General features: G+C 38.6%; 2 protein-coding genes across 8 annotated transcripts in view; both read right to left on the reverse strand.

Annotated features, from left to right (window-relative positions):
* Positions 1–6,263: 6,263 nt before the first annotated feature.
* Positions 6,264–17,640, reverse strand: tfap2b (transcription factor AP-2 beta). Of its 3 annotated transcripts, XM_088403883.1 has the most exons (8): positions 17,497–17,562; positions 15,200–15,249; positions 14,656–15,117; positions 14,019–14,073; positions 12,497–12,716; positions 12,207–12,325; positions 11,489–11,630; positions 6,264–7,050 (listed from the first exon to the last, which is right to left on the reverse strand). In XM_088403883.1, exons 2-8 carry the CDS (start codon positions 15,224–15,226, stop codon positions 6,768–6,770), a joined length of 1,308 nt encoding a protein of 435 aa, XP_088260009.1. In that variant the 5' UTR covers positions 15,227–15,249; positions 17,497–17,562; the 3' UTR covers positions 6,264–6,767. The 3 variants fall into 3 exon arrangements, with proteins under 3 accessions (XP_088260009.1, XP_088260007.1, XP_088260008.1); XM_088403881.1 differs by lacking the exon at positions 15,200–15,249 and having other exon boundaries at positions 17,497–17,640; XM_088403882.1 differs by lacking the exon at positions 17,497–17,562 and having other exon boundaries at positions 15,200–15,634.
* A 4,985-nt stretch (positions 17,641–22,625) lies between these two features.
* tfap2d (transcription factor AP-2 delta (activating enhancer binding protein 2 delta)) overlaps positions 22,626–24,827 on the reverse strand; it is a 71,378-nt gene continuing 69,176 nt past the window's right edge. For all 5 annotated transcript variants that reach the window (XM_088404156.1, XM_088404155.1, XM_088404157.1 and 2 more), the window contains one exon: positions 22,626–24,403. In XM_088404156.1, the coding sequence (XP_088260282.1) occupies positions 24,187–24,403 (217 nt within the window). In that variant the 3' untranslated portion in view covers positions 22,626–24,186. The remainder of the gene's footprint in view (positions 24,404–24,827) is intronic.

Below are 24,827 nucleotides of genomic sequence, written 5' to 3' on the forward strand. Positions count from 1 at the left end.
CAGAAAATGAATGCTTTGAGATCCATCAGAGTGACGGGAGCAGAGAAAACTGGGTGAGGGAGAGCGCCGCCGAAAAGGGCAGCGTCTCTTCCCCATAGGTCAATCGCAGCCAAGAGAGTCAGTCATCCACTTTTTTCCTCAGCGCGCCTCTCATTTTCCATTTAATATGGACATCCAATTAATGTGACCGCGTCTCAGGCAGCCCACATTCCCATGAATTATTGCCCATCATATGCTCCGTTATAGCCGGGTGGGGGGGGGTGAGGATGGGATGGAAGAAGGTGAAAATCGAAGGGTGTGCATGAATTTCGCAAGTTTCCAGTTCTCTTTTGGAAAACAAACATTAACGCAGACGATTACCATTTTTAAGTACAAAGAAAATAATGAAGTTGACTTTTTTCCTAACATGAATCTGTGGAGAGACCAACCCTGGTTGACCAATAATACGCACACATATAAATTTTATTCCATTGTGATTTTTGGGGACCGGGATGGGATTCAGAATGGCTTTTCGATTTAAAACGATTTTTGATTGAAAAGATTCGATGAAATTAAAAATGATTCAAATGACAGCTGCAAAAAAATCAGACGACTTCGGTCTGCTTTGCAAGACGGAATAACAAAATTGAAAGTCTTTTTTTGGTTAAGTTATGATTTGTAAGGAACTTGCCTTTATTCTTTGAAGCTAGCTGTGATTTGTAGCCTTTATATCATAAGATCAAACAGAAAATAAAGTACATCTACGTGTATAATAAAAAAGGTAGAACAAGATACATTGTCATTTCACAGGGAATGTGAAAAACTGTTTACTTTTCTCAGTACGTTTATGACAAACAAGATAAGAAAATCAACTTTTTCAAATGACGAGTTAAATGACGCATGAAACATGTGCCAGGTTGTCAGGTTGGCTTTCATGTGCTGCCTTTTAATAGCTGTGATTTTTATGCTATATTCACATGGCTGCAGCATTCTTCGACCCTTTGAAATTTTCCACAGGTGAACGAGTGGGAAAGTCCCACAAACAACCAGTGGGGTAAATTCATACAAGAGTCGTTTTTTAATCATTTGCAAAGCACTCGGGGGCGGAGCTAAGTATGTAGTGGCCAGGGGTGGACATGATCATCTCGATCACAAATTATGATGTCTGTAATTTTATTCTTAGACCCCTTGATACAAGTTTATCTTAGGTGCATGGTTAAAATAGAGCTTCTTAAATGCAATTACGATTATCCCTGAGGGTACATAAAGGCACATCATGGAGTATGTGATATAAACCCACAATAAAATTCAAATAAGTGAAAATCAATGTTCTTTTGCGTCAAATTCAAAATCTTTACGTTCCCTTTGCTCCTCTACAGATAGCGCTAAATCCTACACATTGCCTTATTAATGCTTTTTAATGCAGGGGCAAGAGCTTTTCAAATCAAGAGCAAATCAATTGGAACATGTAACATATTGCTAAATTCTGTTAGAGTGACTCGTGTTATGTCTTTATTTTTGTGCGCTGTTATTACTGACGGAATTTTCTGCTGTCTTGGTCCCACAGACACTTATAAACAAACATGCACAGCCAAAGAGTGGACACAATTACAGATTTGCATTTGAACTACAAAATTGCCAATTGCTGCCCGATTACATTTTTGGAGTAATACAACACCTGCGTGTTCCATGTCTTCTTGATATTGGAACACAAATATGTTCCCATTATTGTCTCATCTCCATCGGGACAGGAGACACCGTATTTGAAATAATTACATTTGAGGACAAATGCTTACCATGAGGTCACATGCCTGCTGTGCGCACTGTACGTTCATCCCTCCAAACTGTATTACGTTATGGCGGATATTAAAGCTGGACGGCAGCACCTTATTGTGGTCACAGCACTAGGGATTTGTCATTGTCATTTGTACCTCATTATCCAATTAACACCGTGTGGGCCCACAGCCAAACACACACACACACACACCCAATGGACCGATCCTGTGTGTGTTTGTGCATGTAGGATAAGCATTTTTACAGTCGGTTAGGTGCTGAGAGGTTTTGCTGGTGGCGACTTGCTTTCTCTCGCTCTGCAAGGAAGACGGATGTTTGAAGCGCTGTTTGATTGGGTGTTAAAAGGTACGTGTTAAAAGCAGACAAATAAACACGAGAACGCCCATTCGCCAAAATCAATTTAGGGGAAGATTATTGGATTTAAAAAAATGGTGCAGGGATTGCTTACATGTGAGACATTGACAAGTAAATATGACTACCATGCGTCCGCTTCATTTCAATAGGAATTAAATCCATTTATGAGGAAATTTAAAGGGAAGAAAAACATTGCCAATGATAGCAATTTTTTTAAAAAAGCTTGTATTAATCAGTTATATACACAGATAGAGTCCTAATATTCTGATAGAAAAGACTCTTGCAAAAAGGAAATAAAGTCATTAAAGTGAAACGTCAACCCAAAAGTTTTCTTTTCAATAAGTTCAATGCTTGCCCTCTAGTCTAAACATTCCTTCGATTAATATTGTGTTTGTGGAATATGACTTTGAAAAATCCACTAGTTTTTTTTCTTCTCAATCAAGGGAAGGCCATTTTGTCATATGGTGTCGCCTGAATATGACATCATAGCTCAAATAACGACCAATTACGGCTCACCTGTTTTCTGAGTCAGGTCATGTGATTTCATTGGTTGCTACCTGAGCTCTAAGTAACTGTGAACAGGGCGGCCATTTTGCCAACAGCAGGTGAGAAAATGGCCGCTCGATTCATAGTGACAACCAATCTTGGGTCATCTCGTGTACGTCACATGACCAAACTCAGAAAAAAAGTGAGCTATGATAGGTCAATACCTGAGTTTTGAACACCTATGATGTCAGAGGCAAAATAGACACACGTGAGAAATTAAAAGGGTGGATTTTGTTAATTTAATTATATTCCAATATTAATCAAATCAATGTTTGGACTAGTGCGAGTAAATAGAATATATTATTCCAAAAAAAATATTTGGATTGACGTCTCTTTTAAGTAATGAAATGGGGAAAGATTTGTCTCAAAATTATTCACACAAATTTATCTGTGATTGTCATGCATTTTGAGATCCACAAGTATATTCAGTTTTTAAGATTCACGGATACGTTTGAGATTTTTATTATGTACAAATTCATCATGACTTACCATTAGTAAATATTTAATTCGACCTATGAGTTCTAGAATTATTATTGCTGGATCTCAAAAAAATGTGAAAATCAGAAACATGCTTGTGAATAATTCTGAGATATTTTTTTTTTTAAAAATCCACGGTTATTTCACAGAAAAGCACAGGCTGGCAGCTCTGTAAAAGGGAGGGCTGCGGCGCCGTGGGTGTGGCCAGAGCCCTCTTCATCACTGCGCAATCACACGGAATCCAACTAGAAAATACATTTCGGATTAAAACGCGACAAAATGCGCAAAAATCCAAGGACGATTGAGACTTCATTTCTCACAAGGTCACGCCGGTCGCCTGCGCGTTTATTGTTGCAGCCGGACGACCTGTCTTTGTTGTGTAGCCACTGATCCTCAATAGATCCTTTTGTTGAAGGGGAATCGCTCGCGGACGTGCGGGTACTGAACTCTGCACCTGCGTCACGCAGCGTTCCACTCCACGGGTCACACTCAGCCCCGGGCTGGCTCTCTCTCTCTCTCTCGCTCTCTCTTTCTGCTCCAACCGGCGCGTCACGTGCTCTCTCATCATTAGTACATTGCGAGATAGCCACCGCGGGAGAAGATAGCCAACACAGAAGAAGGCCCCCAAGGCACAATTCCTTTCCCCCCTCGCGCACGTGCGAATGAGAGGCCTCTAGAACGCAGCCAATTATCTCGCTCGTATCCATCCTGCTGTGTGCGGCCCACATGCATGATGAAATAACGCTATCTGCCTTATTATTACCAGGATTGCTATTGTTTTGCTTAAAAGTGATATTGTTTGCAAAGAACACTTGAACGGCCCGTAATAACCTGTTTGCTCTCTGTTCTAACGTGGTAATGCAAGTCTTTACAAATAAAATATTAGTATTAAATCAGCACAATCGGCGATGAAGCGATTCCTCCTTGAGGTGTCAGAGATGTTTTTTTTTTCCTTCTTCTGTACTAACTATACTTTATAAAACTAACTATATTATGGTAGTGGTAGTCTCAAATGGGGGTTTGTGAAGTCGCTTCAGGTGATAGGAGAGATTTTAACAGGGTTTCTGCAGGTTTCTTGTCAAACTGGAAAAATACCATTTTCTTTTCAAATTAAGAGCAAATCAATTGGCATATTAACTTATTAATAAATGGGGTTATACTCAAAAAATGCTTTGCACTAGTTGGGGAAGAACTAGCCCGAAAAATAGCTTAGAGTTTAGATTACATTGTTTAAAAAATGTTGACAATTGAAAAGAAATAAATCATTTACATATTCAATGAGTGCATCCTCGGGTCAAGTGATGTCACATATGCATCAAGGAACATTTTCAGCACGTTACCTATAAATACATTTTGTATTTAATAGTTAAATATAGCCGGTAAAAAACGTATTATAACATGTATATAGGTAGATATTTATAAATACAGGCACAGGTCTACCATTTATGTTCAGTGAAATCCAAAACGATAATAATGGTGGCTTGTGTGTGTGTGTGTGTATTTTTATTTTTTTTTTAGATCTAATTTTAAATAAACATTTGGTCTTTTTTTTTTTATTTTATTTATTTACTGGCCCAGAAACAGGCGTTCAGAACATTCTACCATCTTATTAAGAATGATTCCATTATAAATCCCCCTCATTGAGTCAAAGCTCATTCTGTACCATTATGAATATTGTAATTTGCTTTCTATGTTTGCAGTGGCTCTCAAACGGGGGTACGAGTATCCCTGGGGGTAGGTGAAGACATTTTACGGGGCTACATGAGAGGGTTTCCGCAGGTATCAGCAAATCTAATTTAATGCTTTTTGATGCCCTGTATTTTGTTAAGTTTCATAAGGCTGGACATAGAAATTAGTGACGCAATTTGAAGACGCTTTCAGGGGTACGGGAGATTTTCTGCAGGTATCAGCAAATTTAGTTTAATGTATTTCCATGCCATGACCGAAACGGTACATTACTCTTTTCAAATTAAGAGCACATTAATTGCGACATGAAGCAGTTTGTGGCTAAAATGTGTTCAGTTGACTCATTTTGACAACATTGTGTGTTTATGTTGTTAGGTTTTATAAGGATGGACGTTATGAGTTATGCAATTTCAAGATATTTCAGGGATACAAGAGATTTTAGCGGGTTTTCTGCAGCTTTAATGTATTTTTATGCAATGACCGGAAGAGACTATTCTTTTTAAAATAAAAGCGACTTAATTGTGACGTCATGCAACTTGTGGATAAACATAATAATGACATTTGAAAAACATTGTGTACCTTTCTTTTTTTAGATTTTATACGGATGCACGTGGTAATTCGTGATGCAATTTTGAGACACTAAGGAGATTTTAACAGGTTTTCTGCAGCTATTAGAAAATTTAAAGTAATTTCATGCCATGGCAGGAAGAGTAAATTATTCTTTTCAAATTAAGAGCAACTGAACTCTTTTAGTGCGAAGCGTTATCGGAAATGGACATCGCTAGAAGGCCGACAAATTTAGCATTTTCACTCATCTTTCAAGACCGAAAGATTGTGTGCTATGTCTATGTAAATATGGGTGGGACCATATGAAAGATTGACTTCCATTCCTTAGTTGGAATTGCATGTCGGTAATATCTGTGTTGTATGTGTAGAAACGCTGCCATCCAATGGTCACAGTTATCACTACAGTTAAGCATTAGTCAAGGGTGTCTGCTACCCTCCATAACAAAACGTATTTGATGAGAATTACATTATTTATTACTGTTATTACTATTTTAAAAACGTGGGATTGAAATAGTTAATGGTAAGATGGAGCAACTTTTGGTTATAATGACTCATTTTAAAACAGTGTGCTCTTATTTTGTTAAGTTTTATTTTCATTAGTGCCAGCAAACGTTAGATGAACTATCTTCTAGTGTCGGATAAAATACACCTAGAAATACCACTACAAATGTCGTCCCAAAGTTGAAAAAGTGCCGTCGTTTTTTTTTTGTTTTTCATCCAAAAATGCTTAGCGATGGTTAGCGGGTACTTTCTGGAAAAAAAGATGATCCATGATTGAAAAGAGGTCGAGAAGCAGTGGTATATAAGGATACCTTTACGAGCGCGGCGTTTTCTCAGAGGAAGTGTGCCTGCAGCGTACCTCTTGTAATAAAACACATGTTTTATTATCAATGTGATAGAAATGAAAGCACAGGACAATTGAAAGCAAGTCTACCCATCATCAGCACCATGACAACAGCTGGAGAACAGAAAAACACTGGATGAGTCCTTACTTCCCCACCTACAAAGATCAAATCACAGATAAATAGGCCTACTCCAAAATAGCTGGCACCTATTTACAAAATCAACCATTTAAATTAATATAAATAATTATGTACACACATAAATTACCCCTCCCCCTCCCCCCAGTTAGCAGACAAATCTGTTTCACAGATAGCTCATCGCCCCTTTTCATACTCACACTGTTTTGTTGCGTGAAGACAAACACAAGCGCACACACAAAGTCCGTGTCAAAATGGATGGAACGTGGCGAGCGGCGTGTCCTCGGGGGCGTGAAAAAAAAGGTACCTCAGATGACTCTCAACTCCTTCCTCCCTTTTCCTTCCATCCGTCGGTCTCGATGGCGTAAAGTCACAACGTCTGCTTCATTTCCTCTGCTTTTCCTCTTTCTCGCCGCTTTTGTTGTCCCCGTGCCGGTTGGGGGGGTTGTTGAGGAACATCTTGTCCAGTCCTTTGAGGGCCTCGGTGAGGTAGTTTTGGAGGGCCGTGAGCGCGGCGCAGATGGCGGGAGATCCGAAGCCGTGCGTGATGAAGGAAAAGTGAGAGAGGCAGCTCTGGATGCCGGGTTCCAGGATTGGGGTGGGCCTGGAGTTCCCCAGGGGAGTCCTGTCCTGGGCCAGCAGGTCCGTGAACTCCTTGCACAGCTGTCTGGGGGGGGGGAGGAGCAAGAGCGTTACTCGGCATCGGTCCCACCTGGTGATGTTGGCGCCGACTACTGCAGAGTGCATCACCTTAGCATTTTAGCACCGCGCATTTTTTCTTAGCTCTGGAACGATTACAAAAAAAAAGGGACCGAGAAGAGAGGGGAAAAGGGGAGGAGGCAGAGGTGGAGCGGAGGAGCTGCCGAAGACGTTGCGTAGATGCGAATTTCCACAGATTAGATTTGATAGATGTGATAGTATTTCTCAAAACTTCTCAGATGCAAAGTAAACATGTATGCTAGCCAATAGATGTTAAGTCTTCTGGGTGTCAAACGTGTAAAGTATGATATAAACTGCATCACGAATTCCTGTTTATTTTAAGAGTAAAAACTTGATGTTTTCACATAAACCAAAAAACATAAAGGAGCCAGTGTTTTGAACGTCACTTTTTAGTGAACATTTCTTGAATGAACTTTAACTCTTGTGCACAAACTTTGCACACTATACACACTGCATTTTTTTCTTAATTTTGTAAATGCTTTTAAAGCTATTCACGAATATTTTTTTCCTTCTACCACCTAAATTGTTCAGTGGCATCAGTTCTATCCAGACATACGTAGGTTCAATTTATTAATACCCACATCCATACATAGATTTTTTTTTTCATCCAAAAGGCCCACCCATAGTCTAAAAATTCATCAGAGACAATAGCAACCAAACATACAAGAAAGGTTCATGAAATAATTTACATTTAATTTAACGTAGATTTAATAGCATAACAAGGATTCTAAAGATGATTTCCGCCCAAAAAGGGATTCATATCACAAAGTGAAGGGAATTTTTAAAAAGGCACTTTGTGAATTTCTAAAAGCCAGCAGATGATTTAAAAAATTTTAAAAAAAAGTGTAATCTGCCTTATTTGCACAGCTACATTATAGAATTTTCAACACTAATAACTGACATTATGGCAGGAATAGTTCACATTTATTTTTTCAATTTTAAGATGACACTGATTTGTTTAACAAAAACAAGACATGCTGAGCTTTCTTTCTCTCGTGCTGTTTTGTTAAAGTGACATGGAATATGCTTTTTTTTTCATGTGTAAATTTCGCAGTCGGCTTTGTACTTGAAGACATTTTGCAGATTCGCGTTTCCCGTTTTATCTGGTGAAATATTTCTCCTGAGAGCTTTTCAATTATAATCCAAGCACAGAAAAAGATTCTGTTCGAAACCTTGTGGGTTAGCTTTCATCTAAAAAAAAAAAAAAAAAAAAAGCAATGTTGTTTCAGTCATATTGAATGACAGCGGTGGTAGACATTGTTTATGAATGATCATTTTGTGTTTGAGTAATTAGGTCCTGTTATTGTAACGAACACTTGTCAGTTTTCACTTTTTATGTAAAGCGCATAATAGACATTGCACTTTTTTTATCACGTTAAAAATGTTTGTATAAATAGCTGATACAGAACAAAATTCTTATTTCTTGCTTCCATTTGTTTGCTTTTTTTTTTAAGAGCATTAAAAATGTAATCTGATTTTACTTAGGGGAGCTAAATTGTGTAGGTGATTGACTTGGTAAATTATCAATTAGAGGATGCCTGGTGGGATATAGTGTGACCAGGTCCAAAAAAGAATAATCATAAATGTTTAATTAATGCTAAGCATTTGATTGTTTCAATCATATACTAATTGCAGCGCATTTGTATATGAAATCAAATTTATTTAATTGGCTACTATATAGGTTCTTGGTGCAATGTCCCTAAATATCCAATTATAAAACAAATTCCAACAAATTACATCACAGTTTAACATTTGTGCACACTTTGCAAACTAAACACATTGCATTTTTTCCCTAATTTTGTAGATGCATTTAAAGGCGTAATAACGTTATTTATGATTTTTTTTTCATTCAACCATTCTGTTCAGTGGCATCTTCTATCCATGGATATGCAGGTTAAATTTATTAATACCCATAAAAAATGAAAAATGATATGGTCTGTCTTTGTAGCCTGTGAAGTGATGATGACACTTAACTGGTCTCTACTGCCATCTAGTGTCTTGAGGTGAAACACGAGTCAAATCATTTTTTGTTTGCTAACATAGTTTGACCACCGCTCAACGGAATGTTGCAAAAATCGCAGGGAAATCAGTCATAAAACCTATTAAAAAGCATCTCAAAAACTGCAATTAGAATGGTTTTATATGGTCCAAAATTTGGACAATGTTTATTTTTGTACAAAAAATCTTGCATGTCCAGGCTGCAATCACATAGAAATGTCAGAATTGCTGCATTTTGAAATGTTATATGTTTTAATCATCTGCTGCTATTTTACACTATACATATAACAATAAATCTCTTGAATTTTGAATTTGCAATCTTTTTTTAAATGCCTTAATATGATTTTGGACACCCTGATAAATTTAAACATTTCTTTTTATTAAGTTTTAGACCCAATTTATATTCTCTGTAGACCCCCCCTCACACACACTCACTCACTCACACACACACACACACACACACACACACACACACACACTATGGAGGCCTAAGGGCAGATCTGCAGCAAATGAGTGACAGGCGGTGCAGGCCGAGCCCAGCTGGGGTTAGTTGAGTAGAGAGAAGAAGTCTCCACCCCGGGCTACACTTTAGGCCCCTCGCTGTTGTTTTCTGATGACTTGAAACACTTCACTGATAAATAATGAATTTCCAAGAGGCACCACCGACACACTACACTGGAGCAGGTTCGCGTCTGAGCATCAAACATGCACCGGCGAACACGTACTCAGCACCAAGCGGACTAAATATTGCCGTGCAATTAGACCACAACCTGCTATTATTGTTTATTATTCATATTTTTTCATTACATTTTTGACCTTTTAGACGTTTAAAAGTCTGGAGGTTGACGAGTGTTGCAACCATTAATTACTAAATTAAATCATTCAATCCTAAAGACATTCATCAAATGAATGTGATCATCCTGAAGACATAATTTTATTTATTTTTATAAATCAATTTATTTAATCCCAGGTACTTAAGTAGGTATTTAAGTAATTGATTACTTTCAGGAACACTTGACAATTTATTTTATATATTGAATTGATTACTTTAGATACTAAATTGGTTATAAGTGCCTAAAGTAATTAAATACTTCAGTGCCTTAGTACAGATTATATATATATATATATATATAACATAAAATATGCCTTTGCTTTGGGACTGAATGAGTTCATTTTGAATTATTTTTCATATTTGATTAATCATGCTTTTAATTTGGAAAACAATGGTCAACATTTTTGCCAAATTCCAGACATTATGGACCAAACCACCAACCAAAACATTTAAAAAAAAAGTTTTCTACAATAACAATTTCAAAAAATGTTGTTTTTAATGTGATCTAACTGAAACACCATCCATTATCAGCCCTTATGTTCCACACATTTGCACTCAGTTCTATTGTAAAATAAACACAGTGTCTATCTATCTTTATTTTATACTTTTTTTTTTTTTCTTCCAGCAACACTATTAATATGTCTGATGCTAGTCCTGCTTATTTTCCCATGGCCATTACTCCTCAAATGCTTCAGGTACTAATACCCTAAATCCAGTTCCACTGTAAAACAGCCACACATTTGATTATTATAAGTAATTTAACATGGAAATGGATTTCATTTAAGATAAGAAGCAGGGGTCAAACTCTGAGTTATATTTTCAAATGTCAGTGAGCTCTCCTGGTCTCATCAAATCGTTCAATATCAAATAGCTGAAAGGTTTTGTGCAAATTAAACTTTTAAATACACTCAAATATATGTGTATAATTTCTCAGGCTGGCATTTGCCTCAAATAAAGTAGGTTAATTTTATAGCTGTATTCAAGTCGCCAATATGAGATTAAATGTTGAATCCCTGCATTAGCTGGTGATATTTTCTAACATCAAACATTATATTTTATTCCAGGTTAAAACCATATCAAACTATGAATAAAATCTCATATCCAAATGTCATTGCCATGCTCAGTGCGCCAGAATGGGCCAGGCGGGCAAATATATAGTGGAGCACAGCAGGCTTTGCTCCCTCAGGCCATCCTTTAAGAGGAGGACCAAAGAGGGCCCTGCAAAATGAAGGGAGGATTTAATTTCTCGCTAATTCCTTCAACCAGAATTTCACCCCCATTTGGAGGTGATGAATGCACCATTTTTCACCCCGATGTGTGCAGTTATGTCATGCAAATTAAACGGCAACAATATGCTTTCCCGAGCGAGAGGTACAAGTATATTTGCGTTAATTAGCGATTGCCTCGAAAAGAACAATAAATAAAAAATAAAAAAGAGAGAGAATCGAAGTTTGAAATTTGACAGGGTGAGAATGTGGCGCTATGTCCAAGGAAAACAGCAGCGGCCATCAAAGACAACGAGGGAGAATCTAATCAAATGCTCCATGAAACTCACTTGGTGGCCAGCAGCATGTTTTTCCGCGTGTGTAGCTCGTTGGGGTCGGCGTGCTGCCGGTTGAGGTACTCGCTCACGGCTTTGGTTGGGAATTCCGTCTCGCAGATGTAGCCGAAGTCTCGGGCGAGGTGTACGGCCTCGCCTGCACACAAAAGCGCCGGTCAACGTGGATGTGCACAGCGACAAACACACTGCCAACATTCAAATGCGGAAACGGGAAGCCGACTTCCGTGTTTGCTTCGCGTTTTCATAAATTGCGATCATTTCCAACGACGTGTGGACCGTTTACGTAGAAAATATATTAGCACAATTAATAACTATGATATTGTGCTTTTGTTTGTGGCAGGATTTGAATGAAAAAAAGATTATTTTTGGCTAGGTTGCAATAGGATGAAAAATTATACTTTTATGGTCATTTGATGTGCAAGCATGGATAGTAGTAACGATCAAAGCTAAAAATAAATACAAGTTGTCGTAAAAAATGTAATTACTAATATCATTTTATTGTTATTATTTTAAATAGTATTGTCAGTTTTATTAATTTTATCATCATTATTACTCTCAATGCCAACTTTATATTAAGCAACTTAAACCACGCCCATACACACACACATTTTATATATATATATATATATATATATATATATATATATATATATATATATATATATATACACACACATACACAGGTTTACATTTAAATGTTTCTAATAAACACCTTCAACTAGTGACGTCAGTAACGTGACATTTGCAGCCTTGCGTCTCCCAGCAGGTAAATTCAGTCCAATCTTCTCTAGTTTTTCCCTCAGGCATTTCCCACCGTTTTTGGACTTTGCTCTGTCAAAAACGGAGAGAAAGAAAAAAAATGTAAACATTAGGATAGCATGCGGTGGATTTCTTTTCGAGCATGCCACAAGGGGCGCTTAAAGTGATTTGTGAGCGTGTTACAAAGTGTCTCGAGAGATTTGCATAAAGGTGCAGAGGTGTGTGCGCGTAGTGTGCGCGTACCTTCGCAACACGCCCCCCAATAAGGATGCGTTGAGGCACTCGGGCGGGGAAAGTCTCCTTTGCACCTCCCCGACGGTCACTTTGTATTTGGAGGTGGAGCTGAGCAGGGACAGCCGACCCGGTACCGAACAGAACAGCTCGTTGATGTTGACGCTAACTCCACCGATCAGTCCGTCCTTGCCCAGCATCAACGAACCGATGTTCTTGGGTGGCATGGGTACTATAAAGGATGGAGATTTTTTGTATTATTATTATTATGATTATTATGATTATTATCAGTATAATCATTTTGGCATTAATGAAAGAAATATTTTCATAAATGACAGCGCTATGTTACATTTTGATAGTATACAATATAAAACGTCAATTTCTTTCATTTGATTTTGTTGGTGTGACAAAAAGTAGGTTCTTTGTGTGATTTTTTTGTCGAGTAAACAATACTTGATATTAATTGAACAAAATAATGACAAACGATAGAAAAAATACTCCCTCCTTATGATATATTGTAATTACTGCAAATAAGCCACGCACTGGAGGCGGCGATCAAATTTGAGCTTTGTCAATGCAAAATTTACCACCATATTTAAGTGAAATATATATTTACAGTAATTCTGTGACCATTGAGTGTATTCATTTTTTCGGCGCATGTTTGAAATTACTGTTAATATTTTCTCCATCCAACCAGGCGCGAAGCTCTACAGTTTCCCTTTTGTCGATTATTGATCCAATCGCAAAATCCCATGTTTTGCACGGCCATTTTAACTCCTATTAGGCGCTCTCTCATCTTGTTTGCACTCACGTTAACGCTCACACAAGGCGTTGAAAACGCCGTTGCAGCCAAGCAGGCGCAAGCGAGCATGCATGCATGTACAAGGCCAGTGTGATTATTTTTTTTGATAGCTCCACGGGGGATAATACAGCAGATTAGCTCTAAACGAGCTCACGAGATCTCCGTGAGCGGTGCCATTTATTACATCAGCGGCTTAAATGCCCCGCGGGGAGCTCAGTCACTCCACATCCCGCGACTGAATCATTGCACATCATCAGCGGCTCGCCTGTCAGCGGTGCTCTGCTGCAGGGGGGAGGAGGAGGAGGGGGGGTCGTTATCCCGCTTTACAGCCCCCCCATTCTGGAGCTACTGAGCAGGAACAACTGCTAGGTTTTACCACTGGAACTCCTATTTAATGCTATTGCCTGAATGAGTTTACCAATAATGAGGAAAAACGCAGCGCTCACATCATTAGGAACACTTGAAGCACAGTTACGGCTAGACGAAGTATTTATTTTAAAATTATAGCATTGCAAAGCTAATTATAGTCTATTAGAAATGCTAGAGGTGTTTTATAAGCTATATTATGCGTAAAAGAAAAAAAAAATCTGTGCAATTATGATCAAGTTCGATATTTGTTTTAAAATGGTGCAATTGTGCCGATATTATGCCCAGTGACTCAGACTTCTTGAAATAGATACACATTTTAAAAAGGCTATCCATCATTTCAATTATAATCGACATGCAGTTTACCTTTCTTAATAACAGATTGATCCAGTATGTTGGTTCCGTTGGTGTCGTCAATAGTCTGTGCAGTACCAAGACAGATTCAAACCATCGTTACTGACAGTTCACACGCCAACACTTAATCGTCACACGTAATTAAGCCTTGGGTGTTTGAAATTCAATTACGGTTATCACATCATGAACAAAAACAAAATGACTAATGTTTCCATGGCAATAAATTATAGATTAGCAATGAACATCCTCAAAGTGAAAATCGCTTCCTAAAAAAAATGGGAAAAATGAAAATGTTTCCACTAATTTATTCCTAATTGAAAGTAAATGCAATTCCCGAAAAGACTTTTTTAAACAAATCACCATTTAGATTGTGATCCGTTTTAGAGAGAACGGGTTTAAATAAAGAGCTAGTGGTTTATTTGAGACTCTGGCATGCCGTGGCCCCCGTTTTCAGCCCGAGGCCTTTTTGGGTCAGACCACAGCTGCATTATTTGAGGTCAAGCCTGAGGGGGCACCTCATTCACTGACCCCTTGCTCCCGCTCATAAATGAACAATTAATACAATACAGATTTCTTTTTCGGGGTTGATTTTTTTTTCTTGAAAAACAAAATGCGCTTCGGGGGGGGGAAAAAAAGCCCAGCGACTGACCTGCACGTCCTCCATGCCGTGCAGTCCGTGCAAGAGTCCGTCGCCCATGCCGGGCTCCAGTCCCGGGTGCGCGGCGTGCAGGAGCACGTCGGGCCGCCTCACCCCACCGTAGTCCCGCCGCGGGTCCAGCCCCGGCAGCTGCGGCAGCGACGCCCGGGGCTGGGCCAGCAAAGACGAGCCGTCCATGCGCTCCCCGGCGGCGTCCTGCCGCTGCCGCGCGCCCCACGCGCCCTGCTGGCTCTGGTGCAGAGAGTTCAGGGAATACGGGTCGCTGACGTGCGAATACGGGTCCTGGCTCTGGTAGTGGGCCAGCGGCTGGTAGGGCGGCGGAAAGTAGGGAGGCTGGAAGTCCGACGAGGGCGCGTGGGAGAGAGGCGGCGCGCTCGAGTAGGGCCCCGCGTGGGATACCGAACCCAGCTGGGACAGCCGCGAGCCGTGACTCGAGACGCCGTCATGGCGGTCCTGGAGGGAGTACGGAACATCAGAAAGAAAGAAAGGAAGCCCGGAGACATGGATTCGGCGCAAAACAGGAGCAGCGACTCACCGCGGTGCAGTAAGAATGAACTAGCATCTGGAGAACCGCTGTCAGCCTCACTACGACAACAAAACCGGCCGAACCACCAACTTTTTAGTCCAGAGGAGCCCGGGCATATGCTGCTCCAAACACCTCCAGGGGCTGACTTCTCTCTCTTTCTCTCTCTCTCATTCTCTTTCTCTCCCTCTCTCTCTCTCTCTTCAAGTGTGTGAGTTTCACGCCCCCCTCCCTCCCCTCCTCCGTGTAATTGTTATTCATGACTGAGATTTACACGAATACTGTATTAATGCGCGCCATTGGCGGCACATGGCCACGAGTCAAATATCTTGCGCCACCACGAGCAAGTATAGCCAAAATGTTCCGTTTTGGGGAATATAGAAAACCTCGTTGCTCGCGTAGGAACCCAAAATGAGAAAAAAATCGCGATGAAGAGAACGTTTCAAAACACTTACATACAAAAGCATTTTCTCTCGAAATATAAATCAATAAATCATATATATATATATATATATATATATATATATATATATATATATATATATATATATATATACAAAACGTTTTATATAATGCAATTAAGTAGGTGAATTGCAGCATATTTTACGCTTAAAAATGACCATATTTGGTCCCTGCCTAAACGGACTAATAAAAGTAAAAATGTATATTTGGAAGTGAGTGAGAGCGAATCCGCCCGTAAATTAACTGTATTATGTTTATATTTTTAGTCTTTTGTTTTTTACTCCTGTAGAACACATTTTTCTCTCAAAAAATAATAATTTGGTCTTAGTCTAAACGCTTAAAGTAAAATTTACACTCAGAAGAAAGCAGTAAGTAATACTGTAGTGCATCCACTAGTAAATTAATTTTCCTAATGTTTTGATTATTTTGTCGTTTCTGCTTTACAGTCACCCTTGTAGAGTACATTTTACAAAAACACACACACACGCACACACACTCTCACACACACAAAACTATTTGGTACGAGTCTAAACGAAGTAAACTCTAAAGTCAAAATGTACACTTTGAAGAGAGCAGCTATATTCCGAGTAAATCCCCGTGTAAATTCTAATCTGTACTGGGATGAACTAGTTTTTTTTTATAGTAAAATGTACTTTATAATTTTATGTATATAGGTGCTGTGATATTCCTATAGGTGGCAGTAATGCCTATATGGACCTCCTTCGTCCGCATACTTTCCGAATCGTATCCATGAGTTTTTATCTTTTCCTATACAAGCTACATAATATATATATATATATATATATATATATATATATATATATATATATATATATATATATATATATATATATATATATATATACATATTTACCATCAGCCAATCAAAGGTGTAGAGAAGGAAAATCCATCTAAAATGTAAATGTTGATTTATTTATTTTTTACACAATGACGTCTATTTAACATCAATTTTATGTTTTGTTTTGACTGTTAGCGAACGCCGAACCGCGATAAAGCGGGCTTTACAGAAAAGTGGAGTCGAATATACCAAAATAGACAGTTTTGTGTGACCCCCCACCACCACAAAAAAAAAGCTCACCAGATGAACACGAACCCCCCGTGATAAATTCCACAAACGAAGTCAGCCCAATCCAAAAGAAACTATCAATCCCTCCTCGGCGTGTGGGGGGCTCGTGTGAACCTTGTCACGAGTCAAAAGGCGCATTCAAGTTTACAATGCCCTCCGCGAGGGTTTGTTTAATGACATTAGGCGCTCCCTTAAACTCCGATGGCCGTGGGAGAGAGGCCATGTGCGGCACGAGACAAGGCTCTCCCACTGGGCTCGGCCGAGGGGTTCTTGCACCACCCCCCTTCCCAGTCTGCAGCAATTCAGCTATTTTCTTCCATTATAGTCCTTGGATGGAAGCCAAGATGATTTCCATACATCTCACGCCTGAACTAGCTTTTATGGTAACTTTTCACGTTGTATCAACTACATAATTGCCTTTGAATTGAAAATACAATGTTTGAAATGAATAACATTCCATGAGCGCCTTATTAATTGTGAAAAGTGTCTTTCCCATAAACATTCCTGATACCCCCCCTCCCCATTTCTCTTCCCATATGTTCCAAATAAATGATAAAACATGCATCTAATCCACAAGCATTACATCCAAAATAACAATTATCACCCTAGGAGGCTCCCATTCATGTTCACAACACAATTAGGGCCTATAAAGATTTGAGGCACCTGGAAAACACCTGGCGGACTAAGAACACAAGGATCCATTTTTAAAGCGCGCCTAATAATCCCACTTCAGACAAAATAGCAAGAAAGGCAACGTTACCTCATAAATATCTTCATACTTGACATTCTCAACTAGTTTCCACAGCATGGTCGCTGCTTCTTCGCTGTCTGCAAACTGAATGCCAGGGAGGAAGAGATGTCACATCCCTCAGACTCTTTCTCTCTCCTCCTCCCTCTCTCCCCTCTGCTCCCTCCTTCTCCTTATCTCACCCCCTTCCTTTTTCATAAAGACTGACTTTATGAACAGGGAAGCCCCGAAAAGACTCTAAATGGCCATTGCCGCAATGCAAAAACTATATATAGGTCCACAATAAAGATCAACTTTGCGCACACACACACACACATATACACACACATATATATATATATATATATATATATATATATATATATACACATATATATATATATATATATATATATATATATATAAATAAACAGCTTGTGTACATCTCTTATAAAAGACAATGTGACAGATAGGGTGTGATATGATTTGATTATAATATTTGATCATTTTTCTACCAGTAGTTGGCAATAGCGTTTCATATTGAACATTGGACTTTTCAAACTAAGAGTAAATTAATTACAACATGAAGCAGCTGTTTTCATTGCAAATTGAAAGTCCCCAGTATCCATAAATATAGAGTGTGTATTATTTTTTGTATTTTAGAACTACATTATTGTGACTCTTTAACACAATGTTTATTTTTATTTGTTAAGTTTTCTACTGATGCATATCATCATGAATGAGGTGGCAATGCTTCACAGACCAGTAGAGACTTGAATGGTAATTCTAATTTATACATTGGCTTCATTATATATTATATATAAATTATATCAAATACAATAAGGACATCTGCCGCATCATGATCAAAATTAGAAGAACAAAAACCCCTAGAGTTTATGGGAACGTATCACCTCTAACCACAAGCTCACAGGCGCTGCATCTGCATTCATCATTGCTGACGATCATTCATGCTCTGTGACTTCATTTTTCTAAAGATGTCCCCTTGTTGTCCCCTTGTAGGGACGTTATTATTGACATCACTGTGGCTGATTAACAGCTCACTATTTACCTCAAGGATAGTAACGTCCAAGTAGATTGATTCTTGAGATTTTGTTCGTTTAGTTTTCTTTCTTTTTTTTTTTTTAAGAGGAAACAAATGGCGCTTTTGTCTTTCTATCACAGATGGAGGCAGATGTCCTTGTCCACTTGAGGAATTACATCTTCCTGAGATCCACTCTATTCATTTCGTTTTTGGACTGTCTTTTAATACTCTTACGAACTACGCTACTAAGTCCTTGTGTGCTTTGTAGAGGACATCCTGACCTTTCCAATGATGTCTTTTGTTTTGCTGGGACACAATTCCCAAAATGGACACAACGGTGGACACAAAAGAACAGGCAGTGTCTCAGCAGGATGAGAAAATATTTGATCATGGCAAAATCACTTTATAATAAGTATTTGGTATCTTTCCTCACAGTCCAACGCTCGCCCATAGGATGTGTTAAGCACGTATAAAGTGCGCCATCTAGTGGCACAACAGTCGTCAGTGACAGGATAAAGTGATAATCTTTTTGTCCTTTAACCTTTGTTCAGTCCAGAGTTTATATCGTTTATTTTCCAGACTATTTTCAATATTTATATGTATTTTTTCATCATGGATGGTAAATTTATTTTTAATCTATTTTTAATTTCTAGAAATGAATTCCATTCATTTATTCAACCGTTAGCGATATTGTTTAACATGAATTACTTTAAAATTTTTGTCACGTTTCACGCGTTGTTTTTAATCATATCTACAAATGCTACGATCCACAAAACATTCAAAACAGTGAAACAATTAAACATGAAACTAAACAGAAAGGGAGAAAATATTAAAAAAATAATAATAAATACCATACCACGAATGTCTATTTTGAGATTTCACAAGACTAGATTAAATTGAAAACCCACGTGTTCACTGTTCAATTTGCAAATTATATTTGATCACAATTTTACTTACCAACTTCTCTGTCCGGTATTTGTAGATGTGTTTATTTTGCATACGCTTTGGGTGACACATGAGACGGTAAATGTCCTTTTTTTCTTGTTGATGTTTGCTTCTTGAGTTTAGTTCCACCTGCATCGTCTTTTTAAAAGTTCAGGTAGCAGCTGTGCGGAATTTGTACTTCCGGTTTGACGCTTCAGCCATTTTTGTAGTTCTTTTGACATGACTTCTTAAACAGCAGTTTGGTTTCGCAAAAAAAAAAAAAAAGTTACGCTATTAAACCACAACGTCACAAACATTTGGAGGTGAACTGATTAACTTTACTGCCATCTAGTGGAGCATTAAATACACTTCGATATTCTTTATGTTTATGCGGTTTCTTTAAATGTTCAGCTGTTTGGCTCAGGTCACAAATTAGCTTTTGATATTGCATCGCAGAAAAAAAAAGAAGAGGGCATGAATGTTTTAGAAGCACGGCTGTTGCCATCGTCTCGGAAGTGCCAAAGGTTCATCCATCTTTGGATGTCTTTCTATCAGGCTTACACACAAAGGATGGGCGTAGTGTATGACTGTTAGCAATGACAGATGTCCTGACAGTCTGGAGGTCTGGAGGCATGTTTGTGGTGCTACCCTGAAGGGCTTTGACACACGATCCAACAGCATACATTACATCACACATGTCACGAAAACGCAACTTGGGACTTTTTGTTGCAGTCATACCCATTCGCCACATTTTTTTTTACCCTCAACTGGAAATAAGTTAGGTAGCTTTAGTTTGCACCTATTCTTGTCTTTTGCTTTTTAACCGTATGTAATTTTGATCGTTTTCAAACCGCCGTTCGATAAAGTGCAGCTGAAGCGGGTCTCATGCAGTTCATCATTTGGCCGTTAGGTGGCAATAGAACACCGCGTGAGACAACCGCTCGGAGGGCTCTCGATAATAGTGCATTGGTTTGCCTGAGTTATCATTGTATATTATGTCTTAAACAACAATAACAAACGATAGGAGTAAAACAAAAACGGCGTCACGTCCTAAATTGCCGCAATCCATATCATACATTTATTTATACCGATGTAAAACATTCAATAAAACTTTTTTCTTAAGAGTGTCTATTTGCGGAATTTCAGAGAGAATGCTTTTGATTTGTGCCCTCATTTGAGCTCATTTTGATAAGCTTTTTATGAATCTAATGCCAGCTGGCAAAATTTACTCTTCGAAGATTGCTTGTGGTTCACACACAATAGCAACAAACATCTTTTTACTTAGTGTATTGCATGCAGCATTTGTTTGTATGCGTGTGTAAATGTGTGTGTGTGTGTGTGTGTGTGGGGGGGGGGGGGGGGGGGTATACTGTCCGCATCTTATTATTTGTGTTTTAAAGTATTTTTTCTTCTCTCTTGTGGACCGCCACCGTTGCTTTACTTTATATGCTGTCACTCCATGCCAATACAGCTTATCTTGAGACTGAAACTGTGCCTGTTTATTGTGGTATTGTAACACAAACGGTGCAGCAACACCACTAGACATGCACTATAACAATACTGGGTATAATGTAGATTCTTTATCTTCTGCAATTTTATACCAATAACACGGTGCTGAGAATCACAAACTCCCTATCAGCATATTCATATTTTTTTTTCATGAAGTCCACAGGTGGCATACATGCCAGAATGAGAACTGTTTTGTTTTTTTCCCAGTAAATTCCCGTAAATTACGTTGTTGCAACTGTAGCCATATTATTCCTACATTTTACCATGAAAGGCTGTGAAAAAAATACACATTTTGACTGGCTGGGCAAGGAGCACTGCATTAAAAGACGTTTTTTTTTTTTTTTCAAAAGAATATACCGTGAACAAGGTGATCTAATGAGGAAAACCCCCGCAAGCTATGAAGAAGAGTTCTTCTGTTCCTCCCTGTTAACGCCAAACAACAACAAAGAAAACAAACAGAAAGGTGAACAAACATGTGCTCATTACTGAGTCTACAACAAGATGATTGAATGCTAAACATGCTTGCATTTTTAAAAATCTTTTTCATCAAATATTTACTTCATCATCTTGTCAGAAATGTCAATGAAATGTTAACTTGGCTCTATATACACATTTATACATGCCGTAAGTTTCGGGATACAAGCCGTTACTTTTTTCTCATGCTTTGAACCCTGCAGTTGATAGTCCAGTGCAGCATATCTGCAGTTTTTTTTACTAGCCACTAGGGGCAATCTCCACCGGATTATGTGAAAGTAGCCATTAAGAATACAAACTCAATTCTAGCTGTGATTTCTGAAGGCAGAAAAAATAAATCAATAAATGCACACACTGGACATCAGCGTGAACCGATCAGGCGTGTTACTGTTGTGTTGGTGCAGTCTTCTGGCAATCCTCGTGCGTCGATATTATGTTAAAGTCCTATTGAAAATATATCGGTGCTGCTTATAATTCTAAAAATGCAGGCATGTGTTGAAGTCATGACGTCATTTGGAAAATCTGATATTCCAATATATATGTATATTAGGGTATTATCAATTGTATATTGATATTTCTGTAGAATTCTACTTATTGCTTAAAAGTGAGTTGTTGTTTTCCATATAATCCTTCCTGCCACATCTATACAAGTGTGAAATCTAACAATAGCGGCAAACCTGTAGAATATGTCAATCGTACACCCACGGCACACCTTTCCTTCACATATCACTGTCTTCGCCGATAGATCACTTTCCCACCCGAAGCTTCCCGATATTGAGTGAATGTGACAAAGCGGTGCAGGTGCCTCGGCGAACGTGACGGATTTTGTATTTTAATGCCACATAGTGAGCGTGACCTCCTTTTTAAATGACTGGAATATTAACAAGTATACACAATCTACAGAAGCGGGATCCAGATGCCAGCAGGCATCTGCACCGCTCTCCGTTTTATCACCTGTTTTTTCTTTATATTCATTTAAGCAGTTAAGTTGACAAAAGTCACTCAGGCTGAAAGCAAACAAAAAAGCTTTTTGAACGTAGGTAGCGCCTCGCTTCACATCTTTGAGAAGAAAGCTTTTAGATTGTAATGTTAGCATTGTCAATTAGCATGAATGAGTTGAACTTGTTTACTTTGAACTTTGGTCTTTAATTTATATATCCACGGTGCTTGTTAGTGTGTATGCGTTTGAATGTAACACACATTGAGGCCCGAGTAAATAATAGAACACATAGCAACTTGTATTTATTGAACACCAGCATTTTTAAAATGTAGCGGTTTAACATATATGTAGTCCAAATCCTACAAGAAAAGTCATTTAAATATTTATATATATCTTTACAAATGTTCATGAGCTTGTGTCGGCTAAACCTGTGATTTTTGGAGTGTACAAAGATAGACACGGACATGCACAGGAAATAGTACTTGCTGAGTCACTGTTACAAAATGGCTGACTTGGACCCGTTGTGATTTTACCACCCTAACCCCAGCCGAATCCCGATTCGTAAAACAGTCATTTTCACACACGCGTCTCGAATGATGGGCCGTTCACATGGTAAACACATAAAGTTGCTGTGGCACTGATTGTGAAATTCAGACGTATCAAATTCTGACGGCTTTGTGGGGTGGCGGCGTCGCAAAACAAACAAACATAAAATCAAGGAGGCTCACTTGTGCTTTTAGAAAAGGTTGGGATAGTTTTTTTTCAAAGAGTTGATTCATATTGCAATATTTTAGATCAGGGGTCACCAAAATGGCGCTCTGCAGTATTGTTCGATGCGTGTATACAAATATATACCAAATACAATATGGAATCTTTTCAAATTGATCTTTTAAACTGTCAACACCGGCTGGGGTTTATAGAAAGAAATTCTGGTATAATATATTTATTTGATTAAAATAGAGGCAGTAACTAAGGATTATTTTCATAACAGATTTTTTTTTGTGGTTGATTATTTGGTTTCAGAGAATCAGATTAAAAAAAAAGTCATTTCCATCCTTTCATTCAGAAACAGGACATGACTTCAAACTGACTGTGCTATAATGTTGATTTTTCTCCAGATTAAAAGCAATTGTTTGCAAATATGTCATGGATTCAAGACCAAGATAATTTGTTTACATGAAGAACTTGCAAATTGGAGAATATTCACTGGCGAGAACCTAAAATTCAGAGTATTAATCGCAAAACAAAGATAATCATCAATTAATTTGATACTTGTTTAGTTATAATACCCGATTAATTTAGTGGTGTTCAAACCCCGCCCCCAAGGGCCGTTATCCTGCTTGTTTTAGATGTTTCCGTTCTCCAACACACCCGATTCAAATGCTCAGCTCATCAGCAGAAGCCCGATAATGATCCTGATCAATTGAAATCGTCAAAAAAAAACTCAGACCTCGAGGGGCTTTTATAAATGTTATAAGTATTTTCTTCACATAGATGACTGTCATTAATTATTAATAATAAAATGAGCAACATGAGGATGTTTGTTATTTTCAAAGTGTTCACCCAACTGGTAGCCCTTTACAATCATCAACAAAGGTTGGTGACCCCCGTAATTCGCCAACCGGCGCAAAATAAATCCGATTTTTGTGGTTTTCTATTGTTTCAGCACATTCAAACGGCCTGAAAGCCTTGCTTGCCTTTGCCCATGGCACAATGACGGTGGAATGTCCAATTTCATAAATAAATAAATAATTAAATAAATAGATAAATACACACACACACATACACACACATACACGCAGCTCCAAGGCACAAGCGAGCAGGCGGGTGGGGACTACTCAGTCTTTTCGGTTTTTCCGTCTTTGCTCTGCGGCTCGGCTGCTTTGCGGAGCTGCGACTTTTCCGAGCTGCCGTTAATCTGTTGGTCGGCCGCTCCGCTGGTTTTGCCGCTCGAGTTTTTGTCCAGGTAGTTGAGCATCTCGCTCAGGACCGTTTGGAAAGTGCTGAGAGCCGCGCAAACGGCCGGCGTGCCGAAACCGTGAGTGATTAGGCTGTTGGAAAGAAGGGAACACAAACTTCAAAATGCTTTCCGGGTCCTTTGTCATGTTAGCTAACGGAGTTTTGATAAAACTATGTCTTGAGGGTGACGTGACATCACTCGTGACCTTTCTTCTAACAGGCCGACGGGCTCCCTCCTCCTTTACTTTAGTTCAGTGGTTCTCAAATAGGGGTACAGGGGGTACTTGAAGGCACTTTGAGGGGGGAGGGGGGGAGATTTGAACAGGCTTTCTGCAGGCATACAGTTTTTTTTCATCCATATTGTTTTCAATACAACTTTTAACATGTAACGGCAACAGTACATTTCTTTTTTCAAATTAAGAGCAAATTAATTGGAAACTGAAGCAAAATCAGCAACATCAGCACATATTTCCCTAAAAAAAAGTACATATATATATATATATATATATATATATA

This window comes from Hippichthys cyanospilos, chromosome 20 (genome assembly GCF_059441005.1).
Source record: "Hippichthys cyanospilos isolate Australia breed blue-spotted pipefish chromosome 20, RoL_Hcya_1.0, whole genome shotgun sequence".
Classification (NCBI taxonomy): domain Eukaryota; kingdom Metazoa; phylum Chordata; class Actinopteri; order Syngnathiformes; family Syngnathidae; genus Hippichthys; species Hippichthys cyanospilos.